Below are 24814 nucleotides of genomic sequence, written 5' to 3'. Positions count from 1 at the left end.
CAGGGTGGTGGTTCTTCCAGCACAGACTTCACTTCCCTCTGGGAGATCTTTACGATGGACGTCTCCTGCACCATCTGCTGGACACCAAATAGGCTCCCAAATTGTTCTGCCCATTGGTGCAAGATGGGATTATTTATCGATGAACAGTGTTCTACCAGCCAAAGATTTTAGTGGTGCCTGTGCCTGGTGGGAAGGTCCATATACAGATCTCAAGGCTTCGTAGATGGATCTGATATCTCTCATATCTGCATACATTTGTATTCTCTTAGTGAGCACTGTCCACCAGTTGTTTTGGATGGCTCGGAGGTTGGTTTACAGAGTGCTGCAGGCTTCCCCATATGCAGCTTCTGTAGCCTGGTCATCAGGGCATGCAAATAATCTGTTGTGGTAGGAGTGTTTCTTTTGAAGAAACTCTTGGATTTCCATATCATTTTCATCAAACCAATCTTGGTTTATTCTGGTTGAGAAGCCAACCATTTCTGCAGCTGTTTCTTGTAGGATGAATTTCAACTGTTTGCACTACTCTGCTGGGTTGATGTCACTGCGGAGTGTGTCTTCAAGCTTCCTCTGGAAAATTGCTTTTGCACCTGGTAGATAGAGTCTATGGACTTGTAGTTTTGTTGTTTGTGGGCCTTTTTGGGTGATGGTTTGATTCTGAAGGCAACGTTAGATTGGTCAGTGTAACAGGCAGCACTGGGCATAACTCTGGTCTGTACGTCACATTAGCGCACCAGAATATAATCAAAAAAGTGCCAGTGCTTTGAGTGTGGATACTTCCAAGTGGTCTTAAGCCTGACCTTTTACTAGAGTAGAGAATTAGTGATGCTGAGTTCATGCTGTGTGCAGAATTGCAGCAGAAATAGACCATTATTATTGCAGTAGACAGTGCCATTTCTGCCCAAGACACCTTGCAAATGCTCTTGGTCACTCCCAACTTTTGAGTTGAATTCTCCAAGTATGATGAGCTTAGCCTTAGAATCATCCTTCAGTAGAACGTTGTGCAGGTCACGATAGAAACTTCTTTTGGTCACCAAATTGGTTTTGTAGGGTAAGCGCATATATGCTGAAAGTAGTGGCGAACTGGTTGTTCTAGATTGGTAGTCGTAGGGATATGAGTTGTTCAGGAGAACCAATAGGGAGCTTCTGCAATCTGTTGGCAGTGGTGTTGTTCATCAATCCAACACCTGAGAGGTGTCATTTACCTTTGCATTTCCCAGACCAGAAAAGTGTATAACCTGCTCCATGCTCTGGCAATGATTCCTGCTCTGCAAAAAGATCTTCACTGAGTGCTGTGATGTCAATGTCCAGCCGGGAAAACTCTCAGGCTATTAGTGTGGAATGTCTTTCAGGGTGTTTGTGGTCATCTGAATCTGACATTGTGCGAACATTTCAGCACGCAAGTTTCAAGATGTTTTGTCTCTTATTGTTTTTGTGTTGGTTCTTTCTTTTACACTGCTGTCGGAGATGTCTGATGGCTACAGTAAGCCCATCAGGCAAGTTGAGACAAACGGTGTTTGGGCCACCTTTTCTAGTCCCGTCTCCATTTTGAGCAAAGCGTGCTATCGCGAGAGGAGGCTACTTTGTCACTCAAGGTGCTACCGGATGATGATAATGGTGGCTCTGGTCAACAGTCAAACGACCCAAACTACTGCAGGATTGAAGCTGCAGCTGTCAGTGTCATCTTGGAGCTTCTGTGCGGGCCCCCTCTCTGCGTGCGGGCCCCCTCCCTCTCTGCCATCCTTCCTCCCTCACTGCCATCCTTCCTCTCTGTTTTTGTAGCAGCCTGCTGGAAAACCCCAAATCTCTCCGAGGTTCAGAAACCGCTGTTCCCGCTCTGAGCATCAGTCAGCTGTGGAACTGATGTTTTGATTTTTTTTAAAAAGCCAGTCTGGATGAAGAAGCCACTGGCAAATTTCTCATCTCTGCGATTACAAGTCATGGACCCCTGGTGAGGATGAGGAATGGCCTGGTACAGTTTACATCCGCGGGCTGTATGTTGGACAACCCTGCTGTATCTCCTTTGTGGTCATTGAACCCATTAGGTCTCCCCTCTCTGGTCCGCCGAAACAGTCTGAATGCTGTCTTTTAGCTGCTAGTTGACAGTGTAAAACGCAGGCCCTACTGTGTTTTGGGGGGCTGGGGGGGTGTGCGGAGAATGTTCTCAGTGACACAGGCTGCTGACAGCGACAGCTGCAGACTTTTCCCTTCCTCCTCTGTTGCCATCTTGCAACACCTGTTTATGTCCAAAAAGACCCCAAAATTCAGTGCGAAACCCCCTCAATAGATCCCCTCAGCAATAAATCTCGATCACACTCAGTACTGAATCACCTTCAATAAACCTTTCACCTCAGCACTAAACTCCCTCAATAACTAACACCCTGAATTGGCCTTGATAGCTACTCCAGGCGCTGCTTCACAAACCACTGACCACCTCCAGGCGCGTATCCATTGTCTCTCGAGATAAGGAGGCCCAAAAGAAAAGAAAGAATAAAACCCTGCTTGAGCAATAAACCCCCCTCAATAAAACCCTCCCCTCAACAACTAATCCTGTCAATAATTAATCCCTTCAATAAAACCCCATCTCAGCAATAAACCCACTCAATAAAATCCTGCCTCAGCAACTAACCCCCTCGGCCACATGACCACCCTCAAGGCGAATCTTGAAGTCTGGGTACCTTGAAATTTCCCTTAGCAGGTCCTCATTATATATCCCTGTGAAGGAAAAAAAGACTGGGTGCGGGAGAAACTGTATTTCATCGGGCTGCATAGTCTTTAATGAAAATAAAAATGACGTATGAAGAATGATTGTAAGATACCTTGTAAAGCCATGGTTGCTACTATTTGCCTATCAGCAATTTGGTGGGAACAGATTTTTAATGAAAATGAAGAATGAATTTGCATTAACTTACACCTTTTGCAGCCTTACAGCAACCCAAAGCACTTTGTAGCCAATGAAGTACTTTTGAAGTTCGTCACTGTTGTAAATGCGGCAGCCTGTTTGCACACTGCAAGGTTCCACAAACAGCAATGAGATAAATGACATTGTATTCTGTCTTAACGGTGTTTGTGAGAAATAAATATTGATCTGGACAATGTGGAGAACGCTTCTTTGAAGAGTGGAAAAAATAGTGTGAAAACCCCTCTTTTGAGTGATCTCATTAGTCTGTGCTAATGATGTGTTTGCTCATTTGTAAGAACCAATCAAATGTCAGCAGTTTAGCATTATTCATCAGTTCTCCATGCATTCAGTTTATGCAGTAGGAGCCATAGGCCATTGGGTGAGGACTGCAGTAACTAGCATTTCGACGAATCAATAACACTCGGGGATTCTGAAAAGTAATGGGCTGGATTTTGCGCCAGCAGTTGCTTACACTGACACTTGCCCACAAACTTTCAATGGAATTGTGCACTGGAACTTAGTGTAATTAGAAAGCCATTTTGATGCAGCACCCTGTACTGGGGGTTTGGGACCTGTGTGAACAGAACAAGCAACTGTATATCTCCTTAACCAATCAGATTGAAGAATTGTTAATGAGGATGCAGAGTATGAACCAGGAAGTGTTAGTTTCGTTAATTCAATGTCATGTCAGGTACAGAAAGCAAAATAAGGAGGAGGAAAGAAAGATAGGATTAAGAAAGAAGAGGCAAAGTCAAAAAAGGTTTAATTTACATAATTTTTAAAATCTCCAACAATAATAAAAATTTGAAGGAAAAATTGTCCACACTTAGCAAAGTTAACTAGGAATGCACTGCCTGAGAGTGTAGTGGAGGCAGGTTCAATTGAAGCTTTCAAAAGGGAATTATTCTGTTACATGAAAAGGAAGAATGTGCAGGGTTACAGGGAGAAGGTGGAGGATTGGAACTGAGTGAATTGCTCTTTCAGAGAGCCAGTGCGGACATGAAGGGCCGAATGGCCTCCTGCACTGTAACAATTCTGTGATTCAATACCCAAAAGTTTGTTCGGCAGTAATTAAGACTTAGCATACTGATATAAAAAAATTACTTACACTAGAATCGACTCGCCGAACCTTTTCTGACTAATTTAATGTCTACTTATCACCTAGGTATGGCAAGATACTGTTAGAACAAAGCTTCTGGAGGAACAGGGCAAATTTCTGATTTCCTTGTTAACTGCACATTTGCGGGTCACTGGAAGTTGCTGTCTGATTTGCACTTGCTGTCAGCCTCCTGTTGTTTATACAGCTAAATCTGGGTCATAGTGTTTTAATACCTGCTCATTGACAAGCCGCTCCTGCTTACTTGGGGCCTAATTATTTTCTGCATTATCGCCTTATAGATAGACTTGCATTTAAATAGTCCCTTTCACCACCCCAGGATGTTCCAAAGAGAATAAAGACTTGCATTTTTTCATGACCACAGGACACCTCAAAACATTGTACACGCAATGAAATATTTTTGAAGTGTAGTCACTGTTGTAATGTAGGAAACGTGGCAGCCAATTTGTACACAACAAGCTCCCACAAACAGCAATTTGATGATAACCAGATGGTCTGTTTCTATGTGATGTTAATGGAGGGATAAATATTGGCCAGGACACTGGGGATATCTTCCCTGCTCTTTGAAATACTGCCATGGGGTCCTTTATGCTCACCTGAGAGGGCAAGCAGGGCCTTGATTTAATGTCTCATCTAAAAGATAGCATCTCCATCAGAGCAACACTCCCTCAGTACTGCCGTGGAGTGTCAGCCTTGATTTTTGTGCTCATGTCCTGGAGTGGGACTTGAGCCCACAACCTTCTGACTAAGAGGTGAGAGTGATACCAACAAAGCCACGTCTGACACTTTTCAGCTAATGCAGGGCCTGGAGCTTGACCACTGTCGATATTTTGTACATCAAGTTCTATACCAGTGTAGTATGGTGAATAAAGTGTTCAATGATGACATGAAGGAATATTAAAAATGATCTAAACTCCACAGAGGCTGGATAATTTTCTATTGTATCTAAAACTCCGTCTTAGGCTATAACACAGTTGCCAAAGTTTGAGGCTAAAACCTTACCCTGTTCTTCGACAGTACCTTCCAAACCTGTGACTTCTACCATCTAGAAGGACAAGGGCAGTGGGTGCTTGGGAACACCAACACCTGCAACTTCTCCTCCAGATCATACACCATCCTGACTTGGAACTATATTGTTGTTCCTTCACTATCACTGGGCCAAAATCATGGAACTCCCTTCCCAACAGCACTGTGGGTGTTTCTACACCACATGGAGTGCAGTGGTTCAAGAAAGTGGCTAACCAGCACAAACTCAAGGGCAATTAGGGATGGGCAATAAATGCTGGCCTAGCCAGTGACGCTCACATCCCAAGAAGGAATTAAAAAAAATGCTTGGCTGATATTCATTATTCTTGGTTTCCCTTACGTCAATGGGACTGTAGTGATGCTGATGGGTTTTCTTTTTCTTTTTCGTTTCAGAAACAGCTGTCGCAGGCCCTGGAGGATGTTGGCAATTACAAGCTAAAAGTGCAGACAGTAAGCACCAGCTTTTAAAATCTCAGCACCTATCTGAATGCCCCTCTCTGGGGAATCAACTTTTGAATTGCATATTGGAACTGGTGAGGTTGAGCTCGGGACTTCTAAGTCAGCCTGAAAGGGTGGAACTAGTAACATGCAATTGATGTCAATTTTAAAAAAAAACTTAAACTATGTAGTCACATATTCTAATCACAATCTCTACAATTCTTCAAATGGGGATTTATAAAATGGACTATTTTTTTTTGTGACTGACAAATTTCTATCTCTGTTTAATTTCAGTTACTGGTATGTTCTAGGGTTGTGCAGTTTGATTAAGAAGTGCAATTACTGCTAAAAATAAGTTATAAAAGTATTAATCAAATTCACCAAGTAATGTAATTCACTTTTTTTAAAATCAGATTTTTCAAAAGATTTTTTCTGTTATCAATTTTCTTACCTTCCCTCATCTTCTAAAGGCTTTGTCTCCTTCATTTCTAGTGTTGGTTGACCTCCAGTTCTTATCAATTGATTATCTTTTATGTCTGAGCAAGAACAGAGTTTCCAACTTTTATTTGTCCCTCTACATGCACTTCTGAGAGATGCTAGATGGCAATCGGGAGCAGTAATTCTGGATGTAATTCCCCTCCCTAATTCAGAAATTCTGGGATCAACGATGGTGCCCATATTGCAGAGAAAGTTATACATCTGACAGCTCAGTGGATATCCGCCATTGAGCCAAGAACCTTCCTGGCCTGTATCTCTGCAGTTGGATTTCTGCCCCACCTGTAGCACCGCAACAGTTCTAACCAAAGATACTAATTGCATTCTCTGTGATAGTGAATGTGGTACATTATCCCTCAACTTGCTTGATTTCTCTGCAGCCCTTATGGTTGATGTGGTGTACGTGGACTTCCAAAAGGTGTTTAATAAAGTGCCATGTAACAGGCTTGTCAGCAAAGTTGAAGCCCATGGAATAAAAGGGACATTGGCAGCATGGATACCAAGTTGACAGGAAACAGAGCAGTGGTGAATGGTTATTTTCTGGACTTGAGGAAGATATAGAGTGGGGTTTTCCAGAGGTCGGTATTAGGACCCCTACTTTTCTTAATCTATATTAATGACCTGGACTTGGGTGTACAGGGCACAATTTCAAAATTTGCAGATGACACAAAACTTGGAAGTATTTTGAACTGTGAGGAGGTTAGTGATAGATTTCAAGAGGGCATAGATAGGCTGGTGGAATGGGCATACAGGTGGCAGATGAAATTTAATGCAGAGAAGTGTGAAGTGATTCAATTTGGTAGGAAGAATGAGGAGAGGCAATATAAACCAAAGCATACAGTTCTCAAGAGGGTGTAGGAGCAAAAGGACCTGGGGGTATATGTGCACAAATCATTGAAGATGGCAGGGCAGATTTTGAAAACAGTTAATAAGGTATACAGATTTCTGTGCTTTATAAATAGAGGCATAGAGTACAGAAGCAAGGAAGTTATGGTGAGCCTTTATAAAACACTTGATCGGTATCAACTGCAGTATTGTGTCCAATTCTGGGCACCGCACTTTAAGAACAATGTGATGACATTGGAGAGGTTGCAGAAAAGATTTACAAGAATGGTTCCAGGGATGAGACACTTCAGTTAGAGGATAGATTGGCGAAGCTGAGGCTGTTCTCCCTAGAGAAGAGAAGGTTGAGAGGAGGTTTGATAGAGGTGTTTAAAATCATGCGGGCTCTGGACAGAGCAGGTAAGGAGAAACTGTTCCCATTGGCGGAAGTATTGAGAACCAGGGCACATTGAATTAAGGTGATTGGCAAAAGAACCAGAGGCGACATGAGGAATTTTTTTTTAAACGCAGTGAGTGGTTAGGATCTGGAAAACACTGCCTGAGTGTGTTGGAGGCAGATTCAATTGTGCCTTTCAAAAGGGAATTGGGTAGTTATCCGAAGAGAAAAAATTTACAGGGCTGTGGGGAAAAGGCAGGTGAGTGGGACTAGCTGAGTAGCTCTTAATGCAAGATGGCATTGACATAGTGGGTCGAATGGTTACAGCACAGAAGGAGACCATTCTGTGATTTTATGGCATGGTTGGCCACACCACCCTCTTCCAACGCTCTCTGTTGTCTGGTTCAATGGGACTACCTGCATTTCGGTCCTAGTCTTATCTATCCAATCATAGAATATCTCCAGAAATGTCCCTATTCCTTACCCCTCACCATTACCTTTTGAGTCTCCCAAGGATGTATCCTTGGCTGCCTGCTATTATCTAAATGCTACCACTTGGCGACATCATTTGCAGATATGCGGTCACCTTCCATGTGTACACTAATGACACCCACAGACCCCTCTGCTGTCTCTTGTGCTGCCAAACTGTTTGTCTGACTTCTAGTCTTTGAATGAGCTGCAATGTGCACCAATTCCATCCCCCTCCCCAGTCACTGCCTGGGAATGAACCAGACTGTTAATAATCTCAGGAACTATTCAACCCCAATACAGGCTTGTAACTATCCCTTTGTTGTTCTATTGGTGACCATGCCTTCAACCATTCGGGACCTAAAGTCAGGAATTGCTTGCCTAAATTCCTTAGCCTTTCCACCTCCATAATTTCATCTTCTCCTTTAAGACCCACCTTAAAGCCCAATTCTGTGACTAACCTTTTGTTCACCCCTCGGACTATCTCCTTGTTTGAGGGTTTCCAATTTTTTTAAATGCCTTTGTGAAGCACCTTGAGGTGTTTTTCTACGTGAAAGGTGCTGTGTTATACGACTCAGCCACAGTAAATATGCTGAGCCATTTTAGAGGCCTCAGGGCTTCAGATTTAAAGTAACAGAACTACTTCAGCCAGTTCTCCTGGGCCATGTACTGTGAATTTTGTTTAGCAAGTGCAAGATTGTGTCTATTTTAGGAGTATCCTATTTTTAACAAAAATCTACGGGGATTGTGTTGACATGTTGTTAATGAAATTGCATCAGTAAACATTCTGATGAACAATGTTCTGAGTCCAGGACACTTGAAAGAGGAATTAAATTTTCAATCAAGGACACACACCCACGTTAGGTCAGGTTGAAGAAGCCAGAATCGAATTCACTTGTGATTCGTAACAGCCTGTCTGTGAAAGAAAATCCATTGCTTTCCTATTTTTGACCAGATTTGAAAGCTGGTCTCTGGAGGGTGCACGATACTGATCAAAACTACTGCCTTAGCCAAATGCACTAACTAGTTAAGTACAACTTAACTGACATGATTTGAACAGCTGGCCACAACAGATGTCAGAAATAACTGGACAGGTGATTGTTTAGGAAGTTACGTTTCAGCACATAGCAAATAAAGTGCTTTGGGTTTCAAGTTAGATTAGTATGGGCGAGGTGTGTCCAAGCTAGTCTCAGCTGTGAATTGAGATCAGCTTGCCTTCAGCAGATGAAACCGAAGTGATGTTTTAATGCTATTGAACCCGGAATTTCAATTTTGCAGTTGTAGTATTCAATATTCGTATAAAGTGACATGAAGAGGAGGCTTGGGACTGGGTAGTGATAAATTTTACAGAAACTGGGAATGCCATAAACTAATAAAAATAGGAACTGCTGAGAATATACAGCAGCCCTGTCAACATCTGATAGAGGAAAGAGGAAATATGAGTTAATATTTTGGGTACAGCACTTCATCAGATCAAGGGTCTTCACCTGAAATGTTAATCTATCTTTTCTCTTTCAGATGCTGCATATTTTCTGTTTTTAACAGTGACTGGCCAGTGCAGTATTTTTAAGTGCTTTTCCCTGTTGAATCTTAGTCTCAGAGGTATGTCACACTGATGGGGTATGGATGATGCCTGCCCGAGACAGTTGACAGAGATATTGAATGAAATGAGTTTGGTTTCGATTAGACCTGTAATATAGTGTAGGATATGCAATCCATCTTAAAGAGTATGTGTTTTTATACCTGACGAGTGTACAAGAGTAATTGAAAAGCAAATCCACAGATGAACAAACTTAATGTACGGCCAACTTGCTTAATTGCCGTTTGTTTTAACAAACTATTTTGATCCTGTTTTTTTCTCTATACTTCCAACTATGACGGTTTCATTTTACTGCAGTTTCATTTATTGCGATTCCTGCTTTATATGCAAGTCTAGCATACAGATCTACAGCTTTAATGACCCTTTATTGCTTTGAGTAATGGACTACAACATTTAGACCACATTTGACAATCAGTTTTGCTTTCATCAACAAGGAGGGCCTTTGGATTCCACAGAACATCTTCTGGCATTGATCGCAAATGATTATTGGTGAGTGACCAGACTGTCCAGTTCTGATTACTGCTCAAGGTCTTGTAACCCTCACTGGACTGAAGCAGTTGTTTTGGCTGCAGAACAGTAACTGATCCAGGTTGACTTAAATACTAAGCGTAGCCAGACCCTTGTTACTAGCATTTTCCTGCAAGGAAGGGGGGGATTAAGGGAACTTTCAACTGTAATACTGCTATGTGTTTCAATTATTCCCAGTGCAATGTCATCAGTCACCTGGGGGAAAAAAAGCCCATTACTTAAATTGAGTTAAATTGGCTGCTTTGCAGAACGGTCAACAGACTTTGCCACCTGAGATGAAGGGCGAAGATGATGGTGAGTGGGTTGGAGGTGTTGGGTGGACGGAACTGGGAGGAAGAGAGAATGGATGACATGGGGGAAAATGCCCTCTCTCTAGGATTCCCTCAGGCTTATGCATTGAATCCTGAGCAGAATGTTGAGCATAAAGCGGTGATTGCTTGTTAATTGTTAAGCTGAATGGGTGAGTGTGGAGGGTTGGCATCTTTCCATCTGCAAATGATAGACATGCAGCAAGCAATCCATTTATGTGGGCTGTCTTCTGTTGGTGCACCTTTGCTGATGGCTGTGAAGGCCAATCCTTGAGAGGCAGGTTCTGCCACAAGTGCCGCATGTGAAGCTGCCAAGTGACGCTGAGAGTTATTTTCGGTGTTGGCGCCTGTTGCCAAGCTGCAGTAGCTACTGGTTGTTGTGGTAGTGCACACCAGTTCACAGGATGGTTGAGTAAGGGTGCTATAATTGACCCTAATTACTTCTGTAAAACCACTGCATATATTCTGGAGTTGACTGCTCCCATCAGTCTTTACATCATCTGAATAATGTAGTTTGCAGTTTCTGAGAGTGAGGTAAGTGAGCCTTTTAAAGGGAAATCTATACAGTTATTTTCTTCAAAATTTGATGGGACAAATGATTTAATCTTTATGAAATTGTTTGAGCGGGAATGGTGGTGACTGCTTAGATTTGGGAAGTTGGCTGGATTTGGAGTGGCCTGACACAGGGAACATTCCTTTTCAGCATCTGTTTTTCTCAATTGAACTAAACAGTAGTTTAACGGTGGCTGTAACTCAGCTGGAATAACTACCTGTCGACTGTGATCAGATTCAGTGTAGTCTCAGCAAAGCCACTCAAATGGATAGAGAAAACACAGTGTCAGACATTATAATGTCTGGGGCATACACAGTTGAACATCTAATCCTAATGACTAAACTGTGTGTTGATCTGCAATGGATAGCATTACTTCAAGTGGCTAAATATCTCTATAAATATCAAATGTGATGGGCCTTTTACTTTCCCTGTTATCTGTCAATCGGGAAGAAGGAAAGTACTTACTTTCACTGCTAGATACTTAAATTGATTTAGCACAACTCCCCCAAAAAGATAGTATCTAGATAATAAAAACAAGAAATGCTGGAAATACTCAGCAGGTCTGGCAGCATCTGTGGAGAGAGAAGCAAAGTTCATGTTTCAGGTCAGTGACCCTTCATCAGAACTGTTCTCCACAGATGCCAGACCTGCTGAGTATTTCCAGCATTTCTTGTTTTTATTTCAGATTTCCAGCATCTACAGTATTTTGCTTTTATTATGGTAGTCTCTAGATGTTGTTTTAGTATTGCCTGGATGTATATTTTAATGATAGATGCAAAGTAATCACTGGTGGCTAGGTTGAAGTCATGGGTTCCCCTTCCCATAGGTGAGCAATGATAGTGCACTGATTTTCTTAGGGTTCAATGGCCTAGAAATTGGATTGTGTCTGAATTGGAGTGTGGTACCTATGCAATGCACACTGAATGTGCCCAATGAAGCAATACCACGATGGATTTCTCCACTAAACTTATTCAGATAGTGTCGTCAATGCAGATGCTGTTTGTAGCCTTGGAGGCAGCAAGATTGGCTGCCTTGGACTCTAGTTTATTTTATTTATTTATTATTTATTTAGAGATACTGCACTGAAACAGGCCCTTCGGCCCACCGAGTCTGTGCCGACCAACAACCACCCATTTATACTAACCCTACAGTAATCCCATATTCCCTACCTGGCAGTGCCCACTCTGTCAATACAATCTTCTAAGCGAGGAATTGGGTAGAAGTCTGTCTTCATTATTGCATTGACTTTTCTGTAGTCTGTGCAAAGGTGGGTTGACCCGCCAGGTTTAGGCACTAATACTATTGGTGAACTCCAGCTGCTTTGACTAGGTTCAATTAAGTTGTTTACCAGCAAGTATTGGATTTCTGCTTTTACTTGGGCCTGTTTGTCTGCACTTAAGTGGTAAGGGTGCTGTTTTATAGGAACGGATTCCCCTACATCCACATCATGTGTGGCTAAGGTTGTGCATCTTGGTTTATCCCTACAGATTCCTTTTAAATGCTGTGAGTAGCCTTGTTAGGTCTTCTCATTGTTCTGCATCTAAGTACAAAAGCATGTTATCCAATTTTCGTAGTCATTCTGTATTAGCTAAACAGATAGTAGGAGCTTCAATCTGAGAATTGTCTAGGCCTCCTCCTTCTGCGTCATCCTCACTATCCTTTTCCTTCTCAACAGTCCGCATTACATGACATAGTTTTAAAAAATTATTTGTTAATGGGATGTGGATGTGGCTAGGCCAGCATTTATTGCCCATCCCTAATTGCCCTTGAACAGAGTGGCTTGCAGTGCCATCTCAGAGGGCGTTTAAGAGTCAACCACATTGCTGTGGATCTGGAGTCGTATGTAGGCCAGACCAGTTAAGGACAGCAGATTTCATTCCCGAAAGGACATTAGTGAACCAGATAGGTTTTTACAACAACCGACAATGGTTTCACCGTCACTATTAGACTAGCTTTTAAATTTCAGATTTTTAAATAGAATTCAAATTTCACCATCTGCCATGGTGGAATTCGACCCCAGAGCACTGGCCTGGGCCTCTGGGCTACTAGTCCAGTTACATTACCACTACACCACCACCTCCCCTGTACTGGCTTATTCTCCTCCCTGCGATAATATTGCTTTAACATATTGATATGACACAGCCAATTCTTTTTCCGGCGATCAGGGGTGTGAAGTAATTTACCTTACCCACTCTTCTGTTCACTTCATAAGGCCCACTGAGCTGTACTTTTAATGGTTCACCCTGTAAAGGTAATAATACTAATACTTCATCCCCTGGTTGAAAATTTTGGGTCTTTGCATTTTTGTCTGCCCATTTTTTCATATTGACTTGGGATGCTTTAAGGTGTTCCTGAGCTACATTGCAAGCTTTCGTGAGCCTTTCCGGGAACACAGATACATAGTCTAGTATCGAAGATTTATTCTTCTGTGCTAGGAATCTGTCTTTGATGAGTTTCAAAGGACCTCTTATTTCATGTCCGTAAACCAGTTCGAAAGGTCTAAAACCTGTAGACTCATTTGGTGAATCTCTAATGGCAAATAAAAGAAAGTTTAGCCCTTTATCCCAATCATGGGGATATTCATGACAGTATGCGCTTGAGATGGCTTGGCCATGTGAGCCGCATGGAAGATGGCAGGATCCCCAAAGACACATTGTACAGCGAGCTCGCCACTGGTATCAGACCCACCGGCCGTCCATGTCTCCGTTATAAAGACGTCTGCAAACGCGACATGAAATCGTGTGACATTGATCACAAGTCGTGGGAGTCAGTTGCCAGCATTCGCCAGAGCTGGCGGGCAGCCATAAAGACAGGGCTAAATTGTGGCGAGTCGAAGAGACTTAGTAGTTGGCAGGAAAAAAGACAGAGGCGCAAGGGGAGAGCCAACTGTGCAACAGCCCCAACAAACAAATTTCTCTGCAGCACCTGTGGAAGAGCCTGTCACTCCAGAATTGGCCTTTATAGCCACTCCAGGCGCTGCTTCACAAACCACTGACCACCTCCAGGCGCGTATCCATTGTCTCTCGAGATAAGGAGGCCCAAAAGAAGAAAGAAATGTTCTAATCATTGTTTTGAGAGTTTGATGGTACCTCTCTAAAGCTCCCTGTGTCTGTGGGTATGCTGATATGCTGAAGATTTTAACTGTTTGATACCCAAATTACCCATGACCTTGAAATATTTTAGACATGAAATTAGAACCTTGATCCAGTTGAACTTCAAGTGATAATCCATATCTCGGAAAGATTTGCATTAATTTCTCTACTATTTTATCAGTAATTGTCCTCAAAGGAATGGCTTCTGGAAATTGATTAGTCATATCCATGATAGTAAGTATATATTGATCTGCTTTTGCTTTTGGCAAGTGTCCTACACCGTCTAGCAATACCCTACTAAATGGTTCCTCAGTAACTGGTATGGGAACTAGAGGTGCTGGTTTTATGGTAGGTTGCAGTTTTCCCACCATTTGGCATGTATGGCATGTCCTACAAAACTGTCTCACATCCTTTGTAAGGCCTGGCCAGCAATAATGTTGACTTGTACTTAGACATTCACTACCTCTGAAAGAAGAAATTCCTTTGCATCTCATTTTTAAATGAGTGTCCCCTTATTCTGTAACTATGTCCCCTAGTTCGAGATACCCCCACTAGTGGAAACATATTCTCAATATTTACCCTGTGACACCCCCTCAGAATCTTGTACGTTTCAATATGATCCCCATGTGCCCTGCTAGAGGAATGCCATGTGCTAAGAACATAAGAAATAGGAGCAGGAGTAGGCCATTTGGCCCCTCAAGCTTGCCCCGCCATTCAATAAGGTCATGGCTGATCTGCCCTAGACCTCAACTCCTCTTTCGTGCCAGCTGCTCATAGCCCTCCACTGCCCGATATTTCAAAAATCTATCTACCTCCTCTTTAAATACTTTCAGTGATCTAGCCTCCACAACTCTCTCGGGTAGAGAATTCCAGACATTCACTACCTCTGAAAGAAGAAATTCCTTTGCATCTCAGTTTTAAATGAGTGTCCCCTTATTCTGTAACTATGTCTCCTAGTTCAAGATTCAAGATTCCCCCACTAAACATATTCTCAACATTTACCCTGTCACTCCCTCAGAATCGTGTACGTTTCAATATGATCACCCCTCATTCTTCTAAACTCTAATGAATAAAGGCCTAATTTGTTTAGCTGTTATTGATAAGTCAACCCATTCGTCTCAGGAATCAGTCTAGTGAATCTCTTTTGAACTGCCTCCAATGCCAGTATATCCTTTCCTAAATACGGGGACCAAAACTGTATACAGTACTCCAGGTGCAGCCTCACCAACACCCTGTACAGTTGTAACAAGACTTCCCTATTTTTAAACTCCAACCCCCTAGCAATAAAGGCCAAAATTCTATTTACCACCTTAATTACTTGCTGCACCTGCATGCTAACTTCTTGCGTTTCAGTCATCAGAATACCCAGATCCCTCTGTGCTGCACTTTTTTGGCGTCACTCTGCATTTAAATAATAGTCTGCCTTTTGATTCTTCCTACCAAAGTGCATGACCTCACACTTTCCTAATTAAACTCCATCTGCCAAATTTTTGCCCACTCACTCAACCTATCCATATCCCCTTGCAGATTCCTTATGTCCTCATCACAACATGCCCTCCCACCTATTTTTGTATCGTCAGCAAATCTGGATATATTACACTCTTCCCCCTCCTCCAAGTTGTTAATACAGATAGTAAATAACTGAGGCCCTCGGACTGATCCTTGTGGCAATCCACTAGTTATGTCTTTCCAACCTGAAAAAGACCCATTAATCCTAACTCTCTGTCTATTGCGAGTTAACCAATCCTCAATCCATGCTAATACATAACCCCTAATACCGTGAGCTCCTATCTTGTGCAATAATCTGTTATGTGGCATCTTATCAAATGCCTTCTGGAAATCCAAATACACTACATCTACCAGTTCCCCTTTATCAATTCTGCTTGTTATATCCTCAAAGAACTCTAGCAAATTTATCAAACTTGATTTCCCTTTCACAAAACCATGTTGATTCTGATTGCATTAAGCTTTTCTAAATGTCCTGCTATTTCTTCCTTAATAATGGACTCTAGCATTTTCCCAACGACCGATGTTAGGCTGACTGGCCTATAGTTTCCTACTTTTTGTCTCCCTCCCTTCTTGAACAGGGCGTCACATTAGTGGTTTTCCAATCTGCTGGGACCCCCTCGGAATACAGTGAGTTCTGGAATATTTCGACCAACGCCTCCACTATCTCTGCAGCCACTTCCTTAATAATTCCTGGTGATATTTAGGTGGTACCACTATCTGTTGAACAATTGTCCAGTCTTCGTCTGCTGGTCTATGAGGTGGTCTCTATTTCCTTTTCAGAACCCCATCTTCACTAGCTTTCTGGAATTCCTTTTGCCTTAGCTTCTGTCAGAGTTGACTATGCTATTCTGTGTAATTCTAGGTCAGCTTGTTGTGCTGCGATCAAAGAAGACTTGTTAAAAATCTCATTTGGATTATCTAAATCCCCAAGGAAAATTTCAGATACTCAGCGCTTTGTTTGTGGTGCCAATTTTACCTCCGACAATGGAACTTGTTTAGCCATTGCTCGGGTTACTACATATGCAGGAAATATTCCGGGAACTTGTTCCTGCAATTGTTCAGTTTCTTTAACTTCGCTTGGTTTCTCTGTGACTACAGGAGAACCTGATACTCTTGATCCAGCCAAATCATTCCCTAGGAGTAGGTCAATTCCGTCTACTGGCAAACTATGAACAACTCCTACAGTTACCATCCCAGACATTAGGTCACGCTCTAGGTGCACTCAATACAAAGGTACGGGTATATACTCCCTGCCAATACCATTAACGAAAACTTTAGCATTCGGTGCGCTCTCTGGTAGAAATGGTACACCTTTCCCCAGCAAAGAGTTTGAGTTCTCCTGTATCCTTAAGTATAACGATAGGTTTGTCTACCTCACTGGAAGGATATGGAGTTACTTTTCCTTTTGACAAGAATTTGTTATAACTTTCAGGTGTTTTATTCTCAACCTCTACACTTACTTTGGTTTTTGTATTTGGTTTTGCAGCTGCTGTTAAAGCTACAGCCTGATCTGCTGTACTCAGACAGAGCCCCTTTCTCTGCATCAACTTTGTGCACCCCAACAAGTGTCCTGGGTTTACCTCGCAACTTCCAGCATTCTGAACGACGATGTCCCACCTTGTGGCAATGATAATACTTCGGCTTGCGGACCTCACTTCTACCCTCAGCACCTTCCTTTCTAGCCTGAGGAGGGGATCCTGGGGAGTTCCCAGCTGTTCCTTCCGGCCCCAGGCTACTTGCCTTCCCTTTACTCTCCCACTTTATATCCTTAGCTGGTTTATGGGGATGACAGACAAAGGCTTTTGGCTTATTTGCAAGCTCAAAATCATCAATTTCCACTGCTTACCTAGCTTTTAACACTTTCAGGTTATCGACATGAGTTCTCACAACTGGAGGGATTGAATTTTTAAACTCTTCCAAGAGAATCAATTCTCTAAGGTTCTCATATGCTGCTTCCATCTTTACTGTCCGTATCCAACGATCAAAATTAATTTGCTTTACCCTCTCAAATTCTACACAGGTCTGCCCAGCCAATCTCCTTAAGTTCCGAAACTTATGTCGGTAAGCTTCAGGGACTAACTCATACGCAGCAAGAAAAGCCTTTTTTGCCATCTCAAAATCTGCAAAAGCCTCTTCAGGAGGCATGGCATAAAATTCATGAGCTCTGCCCTTCAATCTGCTTTGCATAAGCAGTGTCCAGCTTTCCTTTGGCCATTTCATTTGTTTGGCTATTTTTTTTCAAAAGATATGAAAAATGCCTCTATGTCCTTTTCCTCAAACTTAGGAAGAGCTTGTATGAATTTAGTTTAGTTTAGTTACAGCACTGAAACAGGCCCTTCGGCCCACCGAGTCTGTGCCGACCATCAACCACCCATTTATACTAATCCTACACTAATTCCATATTCCTACCACATCCCCACCTGTCCCTATGTTACCCTACCACCTACCTATACTAGGGGCAATTTATAATGGCCAATTAACCTATCAACCTGCAAGTCTTTGGCATGTGGAAGGAAACCGGAGCACCCGGAGGAAACCCACGCAGACACAGGGAGAACTTGCAAACTCCACACAGGCAGTACCCAGAATTGAACCCTGGTCGCTGGAGCTGTGAGGCTGCGGTGCTAGCCACTGTGCCGCCCCAAATTTAAACAGCGTTTCGCTGGGTCCTGGGCTGGATTCGGATTCTTCCTGACCAGAATTTTTCCTGGAGTCAAGATTACCCCTTTGTTGTATTTCCATCTCTTAATTTGAATTCCCTCTCTTCTGTTTCACTTTCTCTCTGAAGTGCTCTCTCTTTCTCCCTTTTCTCTTTTTCAAATTCAAGTTTCTTCATTGTCAATTCTTTCTCAGCCTCAAGTTTTCTTAATTCTATTGCTTTATTTTTCTCCTGTTGAAGCCTAAGTTTTTCCATTTCTAACTGAATCTTAAGCCAATTCAACTGCATTATTCTCCAACTTGCTAACATCATCATCTTCGTCTTCCAATTTTAAATGGTGGGCTATTATGTCAATTATCTCTGCTTTTTTAGCACCTGCTTCCAATTCTCACTCCAATTGTGCTGCCAGATCTTTTAGTTTATTCTTGGTTAAAGTTTTCAAGTCACTGAGGGACACATTCTCCATTCCCAGAAAAGCTGCAGCAGTTGCTAATGGAATTCCGATGGTATAGCTTGTACCCTATTATACAAGAAACCTGGTTCTTTTATTTTTTTCTTTCAAATTATTACTCCCTTCACAATTAACATAATTAGCGTTGGAAACGATCGTGACAAGAGCCCCCAATTAATATATTACGAGCAAGTCGGGAGTAATGTACTGTTAATTCAGTCCCACTACTCCACTGATCCTTGCAGCACTCCACTATTTGCTGCCTGCCAACTTGAAAATGCCCCATTTGTGCTCAGTCTTTGCTTCCTGTCTGTTAACCAATCCTCTATCTATGCTAATAATATTACCCCCAACTCCATGAGCCCTTATTTTGCCCATGTACCTGTTGTGTGGCACCTTATTGAATGCCTTTTGGAAATCCAGGTATACTACATCCACTGCTTCCCCTTTATCTACCCTACTAGCTACACCTCAAAAAACTCTCATTAATTTGTCAAACAAGATGTCCCTTTAGTAATACCGTGTTGACTTGTTCTAATCATACTGTGCTTTTCTAAGTGCATTGTTAAGAGTTCCTTAGTAATAGATTCCAGCATTTTCTCAATGACTGGTGTTCGACTAACTGGCCTGTAGTTCCCTGTTTTCTCTCTCCCTCCTATCTTGAAAAATGGTGTAACATTTGCCAACTCCCAACCTGATGGGACTGTTCCCGAATCTAAGGAATTTAGGAAAATTACAGCTAATGCATCAACTATCTCTGCAGCTATCTCTTTTGAAACCCTAGAGTGTAGGCTATCAAGTCCCAGGCATTTGTTGGATTTTAGTCCGTTAAGGTTCTTCAATAGTTTTGCCCTGCTGATATTAAGTTTCTTAATTTCCTCATTCTTTTTAGCCCTTAGCTTGCTGTCTATTTCTGGTATGAAAGTTCAACTGTGAAGACAGACAAAATATTTGTTCAATGCCTCTGCCTCTGGAGGGAAGATCATTGATGAAGCAGTTGAAGATGGTTGGACCTAGGACACTATCCTGAGGGAGTTTTGCAGCACTGTCTGGGGCTGAGATGATTGGCCTCCAGTAACCACAACCATCTTTCTTAGTGCTCGGTATGACTCCAATCAGTGGAGAGGTTTGCCCTGATTCACACGGACTTCAATTTTATTGGGAGTCCTTAATGCATCAAGGATAGCCACTCTCGCCTCACCTTTGGAATTCAGCTCTTTTGTCCATGTTTAGATTAAAACTGTAATCAGGTCTGGAGCTGGATGCACTTGGCAGAACCCAAACTGAGCGTCGTTGAGCAGGTTATTGCTGAATTAGTGCCGCTTTATTGCACTGTCGAAGACACCTTCCATCACTTTGCTGATGATTGCGAGTAGACTGATGGAGCAGTAATTGGGCGGATTGGATTTATCCTGCTTTTTGTGAACAGGATATACCTGGGCAACTTTCCACGTTGTTGGGTAGGTGCTGTGTTGTAGCTGTCCTGGAACAGGTTGGCGAGGAACGTGGCTGGTTCTGGAGCACAAGTCTTAAGTACTACAACTGGGATTGTTGTCATGGTCCATAACCTTTGCTGTATCTACTGTGTTGAAATATTTCTTGATATCACTCGGAGTGAATTTAATTGGCTGAAGATTGGCATCTGTGATGCTGGGGAAGGAATGTGATGAAGGAAGCCGAGATGGATCATTCACTCGGCACTTCTGGCTGAAGATGGTTTCAAATGCTTTTGCCTTGTCTTTTGCACTGACATGCTGGACTCCCCAATCATTGAGGATTGGGATGTTTGTGGAGCCTTTTCCTCTTGTTAGTTGTTTAATTGTCCATCACCATTCATGATTGGATGTTGCAGGATTGCAGAGCTTTGATTTGATCATCTGGTTATGGGATCGCTTAGCTCTCTATCACATGCTGCTTCTGCTGTTTCACATGTTTGTACCTATGTTGTAGCTTCACCAGCTTGGTACTTCATTTTTAGGTATGCATGGTGCTGCTCCTGGCATGCTCTCCTATATTCCTTGTTGAGCTCTGGTTGGTCCCCTGGCTTGAGGGTAATGGTAGAATGAGGGATATGCTGGACCATGAGGTTACAGATTTTGGTGGAGTACAAGTTTGCTGCTACTGGCCCATAGCGCCATTGCTAGATTTGTTCTGAATCTGTCCCATTTAGCATGGTGGTAGTGTCACACAACCCAATGGAGGGTGTCCTTAGTGTGCAGACAGGACTTTGACTCCACCAGGACAGGTTACTGCTACCAGTACTCCAATACTACCATAGACAGATGCATCTGCAGCAGGTAGATTGGTGAGGCAGAGGTCAGTTAGGTTTTTCCCTCTTGTTTTTTCTTTCACCACTTGCCACAGACCCAATCTGGCAGATATGTCCTTCAGGACTCAGCCAGCTCAGTCAGTAGTGGCACTACCGAACCACTCTCTGTGAAGAACATTGAAGTCCCCTATCCAGAATACATCTGTTCCCTTGCTACCCTCAGTGCCTCTTCCAAGTGGTGTTCAAAGTGGATGAGTATTGATTCATCAGTTTAGGGAGAGCAGGAGGTTTCCTTGCCCATGTATGACCCGATGTCAAGAGACCTCGTCGGGGCAGGAGTCAATATCGAGGAGTCCCAGGTCCACTCCCTCTTGGCTGTATATGACCTCTGGTTGGTCTGTCCTGCTGGTGGGATAGGATGTATCCAGGGACGGTAATGGAGGAGTCTGGGATCATGGGAGTATGCCTTTGTCAGGCTGTTGCTTGCCTAGTCTGTGTACCAGCTTTCCCAATTTTGGCACAAGTCCCCACTCCTTTGCAGAGTTGACTGGGCTGTGTGTGCTTTTGTCGCATCTAATGCCTAGGTCAATGCTAGGTCGTCCATCCTGCTTTATTTGACTTTTCCGTAGTGGTTTGATACAACTGAGTGGGCATTTCAGAGGGCAGTTAAGAGTCAATCACATTGCTATGGGAATCACATATATGGCAGACCAGATAAGCATGGCAGATTTCCTTCCCTGGAGAACGTGAGTGAACCAGATGGGTTTTTCTGGTGATCTGTTAGTTTTGTGGTCACCATTACTTAATATTATTTATTCCAGATTTATTTAATTATGTTTACATTCCCCCAGCTGACATGTGGAATTTGAATATAGGTCTCCAGGCCTCTCGATTACTAGTGTTACGATCCGGTGAGAAAGAGGCCTAGGGTTTCCTTTCAGCCTTCACCTGGTCTTACTGTCACAGGGTTTAATTTTAAACACACCATGTTTTTAGCTGCCCCTTGGTGAATCCTTGTTCACCGCTTTCCAATTATAAGGCAAAGAAACCAGCACAAACAAGCTTTCTTAGGTTTAAAGATGAAAAGTTGAAATTTATTAAACTTCAACTTGAACTCTAATTCGGTTAACGACTAGATACACAACATGCCCACACATGCAAATGGAGGCAGAAAAAAATAAAGTGGAAAAGTTTGAGGCAATATCTGAAGAGTTTCTGTTATGTTTCCTTGAGCTCACTGACGAGCCCTTGATTGTAGGTAGATCTTGCATTTCGTTGGGGCCCAGTATTCTTCTTGAACCTTGTTCGCTGTAGGAGACTTTTCTCTCTTGGGGTTCATGTGTCCTCAGTGGATTTAGAGGCTTGTGAGAAAGAGGTGGGAGCAGTCGGAAGAGATCTTCTCAGTCCAGGAGCAAACAGACACTCTGCCCCAACTGTTTATACAAATTCAAAGAAACTCAGGTTGCCCAGCAAGTTAGTCATGTGACTAGCTGGTTTGACCATGTCCATTTGTGTATTCGGCCACCTTAGCAGTCAACCTGGAATGCGAGCTCCCCCACCTTCAACATCTGGTGATCAAAAGTCCTTTGTGGGTTGAATGTGTCAAGGAATGGCTGCTTTGTCTTTCCAGACACTGTCTGTTAATATGCAAATGTCTTTTCCAGCCACGGCCGATCTGTTTAACAAGTTATTTCTTCACTCCAGTAACAGTTTAAAATCAATGTTCACGTCAAAATTAACCTCATTCTTGACAGGTGGGGGCCTAGTATGACACTAGTCCCATAACATGACTACTGTGCTACCGTTCCTGTTGGTATAAGTAAGACTCTAGAGTCTCCTCCATATAATTCTGTGCTCAGATGCTAGCACTTCCCCCTCTATATTGCTTGGGTCAGAGCTTTTCCATATGCTTGGATCAGTCCTATGCGTGTCACCCATGGCTTAGTAGGTAGCACTGCATTTATTTATATAGCGCCTTTTATTACTTCAGGATATTCAAAAGTGCTTTTCAATCAATGAGGTAGTCAATTGTCATATAGGAAGTTTGGCATCCAAGTTAGCTTGGCAGTGTCCCACAGACAGCAGTGTGGTAATGATCAAAACCATGTAGGCCTTCTCAGGACATCTTCCGTGCACAATGTACTGGTCAGTATGTAGAGACTTTTATTCCATTTACTTTCAATAATGTGTGGGCTAGTTACAACTTTGAACTGTATTGTATAATGCAATTTAAAATGCATTGGTAGGTTTCTCTGAAATCCTGTATTCATTCCATGGAGTTGGCATCTGAGCTTCTTGTGAGCACTTTCTTGAATAAAAGATCCTGCAAGACTTTTGAGGTTCTTAGTTATATGGTTTTCTTAATTCCTGTTTCGACTGATACAGTAGTTCAGTCATCAGAAAATCATTTTGTTTGGAAGCATTTGGATCTTAGATTTCAAGTAACAGGTTGGAAAACTTAATCGAGCCAACATCTGTGGAATGCTGTAAATTGTAGAAATGCCACCTGGCCATATTGTTACGACTGAGGGGCTCAAGTCAAAGCCCCCAATCAAAATATACGATTCTGATTGTGGTGGGAGAAACGCACCGTTGATTCAGTCCTGTCTCTCCACAGATCGCCTAACGTATCATTTTAAACTTTCCAAATTAAAGAAAGACTCAGCCAAGTTGTACCATCTATTAATCCCCGAATGAGGCTAACCAAACCGGGTGTCTTTAGATCAACAAATTAACTGTTTAATTAGAAAAACTAACTTCTTAAACACTACTAAGATATAAACAACATTTAAAATAGAAAAAATTAAGAGTCTTTTCATATTTATGCTCCTGCCAAAGAGAAGTCTTCCAATGTGGAATAGTCCAACGTTGCTTGAAGTCTTCACAGCCGTCCGATGGGGAAAAAAAGGTTCTTCAACAGTAAAGCAGTCGGTAGTCAACTCAGCAGTTGAATTGATGCTCTTCCTGCGATGGATTTCAACAATTACAGTTCAGTAGTTAAAGGAATTTGGTTATTTTCTTTTAAGAAGTTAATCTGGCTTGACATCAGAATTCTGAGAGTATAATAAATAGGGTTTAAATAAACCAAGGGAGAACGGTCTCATTTCCTTCAGTATATGCTGGTCCAGTTGTCTGTCTGTTCCTCTGTTAACTGTGTGTCAAAAGCCAGTTTTTCAACTCGTTTCAAACGTCAGTCGGCAATAATGTATCTAGTGTCTTTGGTGCTCAGTGCCTGTTTCCTATGGCAACGAGAATGCACTCTTTGAATCACAGTCTCTGGAGCTTGTTGTCTTGCAGCAGTACTGCTCCTTTTCCAGCCTTAAAGGCACACTGCATTCTTCCTAGAGGAAAACACTACAGTATCATAACAATATCTATTTACATTCTGAGTTTTTCTATAATATCTGTGTCTCACATCTTCTTGCCAAATGTCCAAAGTCTCAAAATTAACGAATTCAGATTTTACGGAAAACTTGGCATCTTGTGTTAAGTATGACAAATTGGCGTTTCTGATATCACCGTGATTCAAGGAACTAGTGAACAGTCATGTCTGAATTTAAAACAACTTGATAGATGGTGACTAAAATGATGGTAAAATTAAAGCCCATGGTTAGAGTTGGCATTTTGTGGAAACACCATGTATCTTGACTAGCAGTAGGGGCATAACAAAAGGCTGTTGTGTTCATCAAATTGTTTCCTTTCACAGATCATGAACAATCTTCATTGTGCACTGCGCTCAACCTATTTAATCTCCCAAGGACAGGCTGTGCAAAGTTTGTTGTCTTCAAAACGAATGTCTATCTAACCTTGTGTACATGTCCCTTAGAGTGACTGGTTCCTTTCTTTGACGTGACTATCATGGAATTCAGAAGCTCGAGTTCTGTTCCAGCCAGTATTTGATCATCATGATTTGTACTTGCCATTCTAATCTTCAGTCCTCTTGTTAACCAGACATTCAACTAGCTCTTTATTTTAGAAGGTATAAATTGACACATTAACTGTCAAGAGCAAAACCATTGTAACAATTGTATCACAAACGTGCTTTGCTGTGAAAATATTTTAAAATTCATGTAATTTTTAGGTGCTTTTATGCATTTACAAATAGCTTAAACTGTCAAAAATAATTGGGAAAAATGAGACCAAAGACCAGTTGAGCTTGTTCAGCTAATATTTGAAGCTCTAA

General features: G+C 42.2%; 1 protein-coding gene across 6 annotated transcripts in view; it reads left to right on the top strand.

Annotated features, from left to right (window-relative positions):
• mad1l1 (mitotic arrest deficient 1 like 1) overlaps window positions 1-24814 on the top strand; it is a 999406-nt gene that overhangs the window by 366071 nt on the left and 608521 nt on the right. For all 6 annotated transcript variants that reach the window (XM_068055940.1, XM_068055938.1, XM_068055941.1 and 3 more), the window contains one exon: window positions 5436-5492. In XM_068055940.1, the coding sequence (XP_067912041.1) occupies window positions 5436-5492 (57 nt within the window). The remainder of the gene's footprint in view (window positions 1-5435; window positions 5493-24814) is intronic.

The sequence above is a fragment of the Heterodontus francisci genome, chromosome 24, assembly GCF_036365525.1.
Source record: "Heterodontus francisci isolate sHetFra1 chromosome 24, sHetFra1.hap1, whole genome shotgun sequence".
Taxonomy (NCBI): Eukaryota; Metazoa; Chordata; class Chondrichthyes; order Heterodontiformes; family Heterodontidae; genus Heterodontus; species Heterodontus francisci.
The sequence above is the reverse complement of the archived record's forward strand: the minus strand, read 5'-3'. Positions and strand labels throughout refer to the sequence as shown.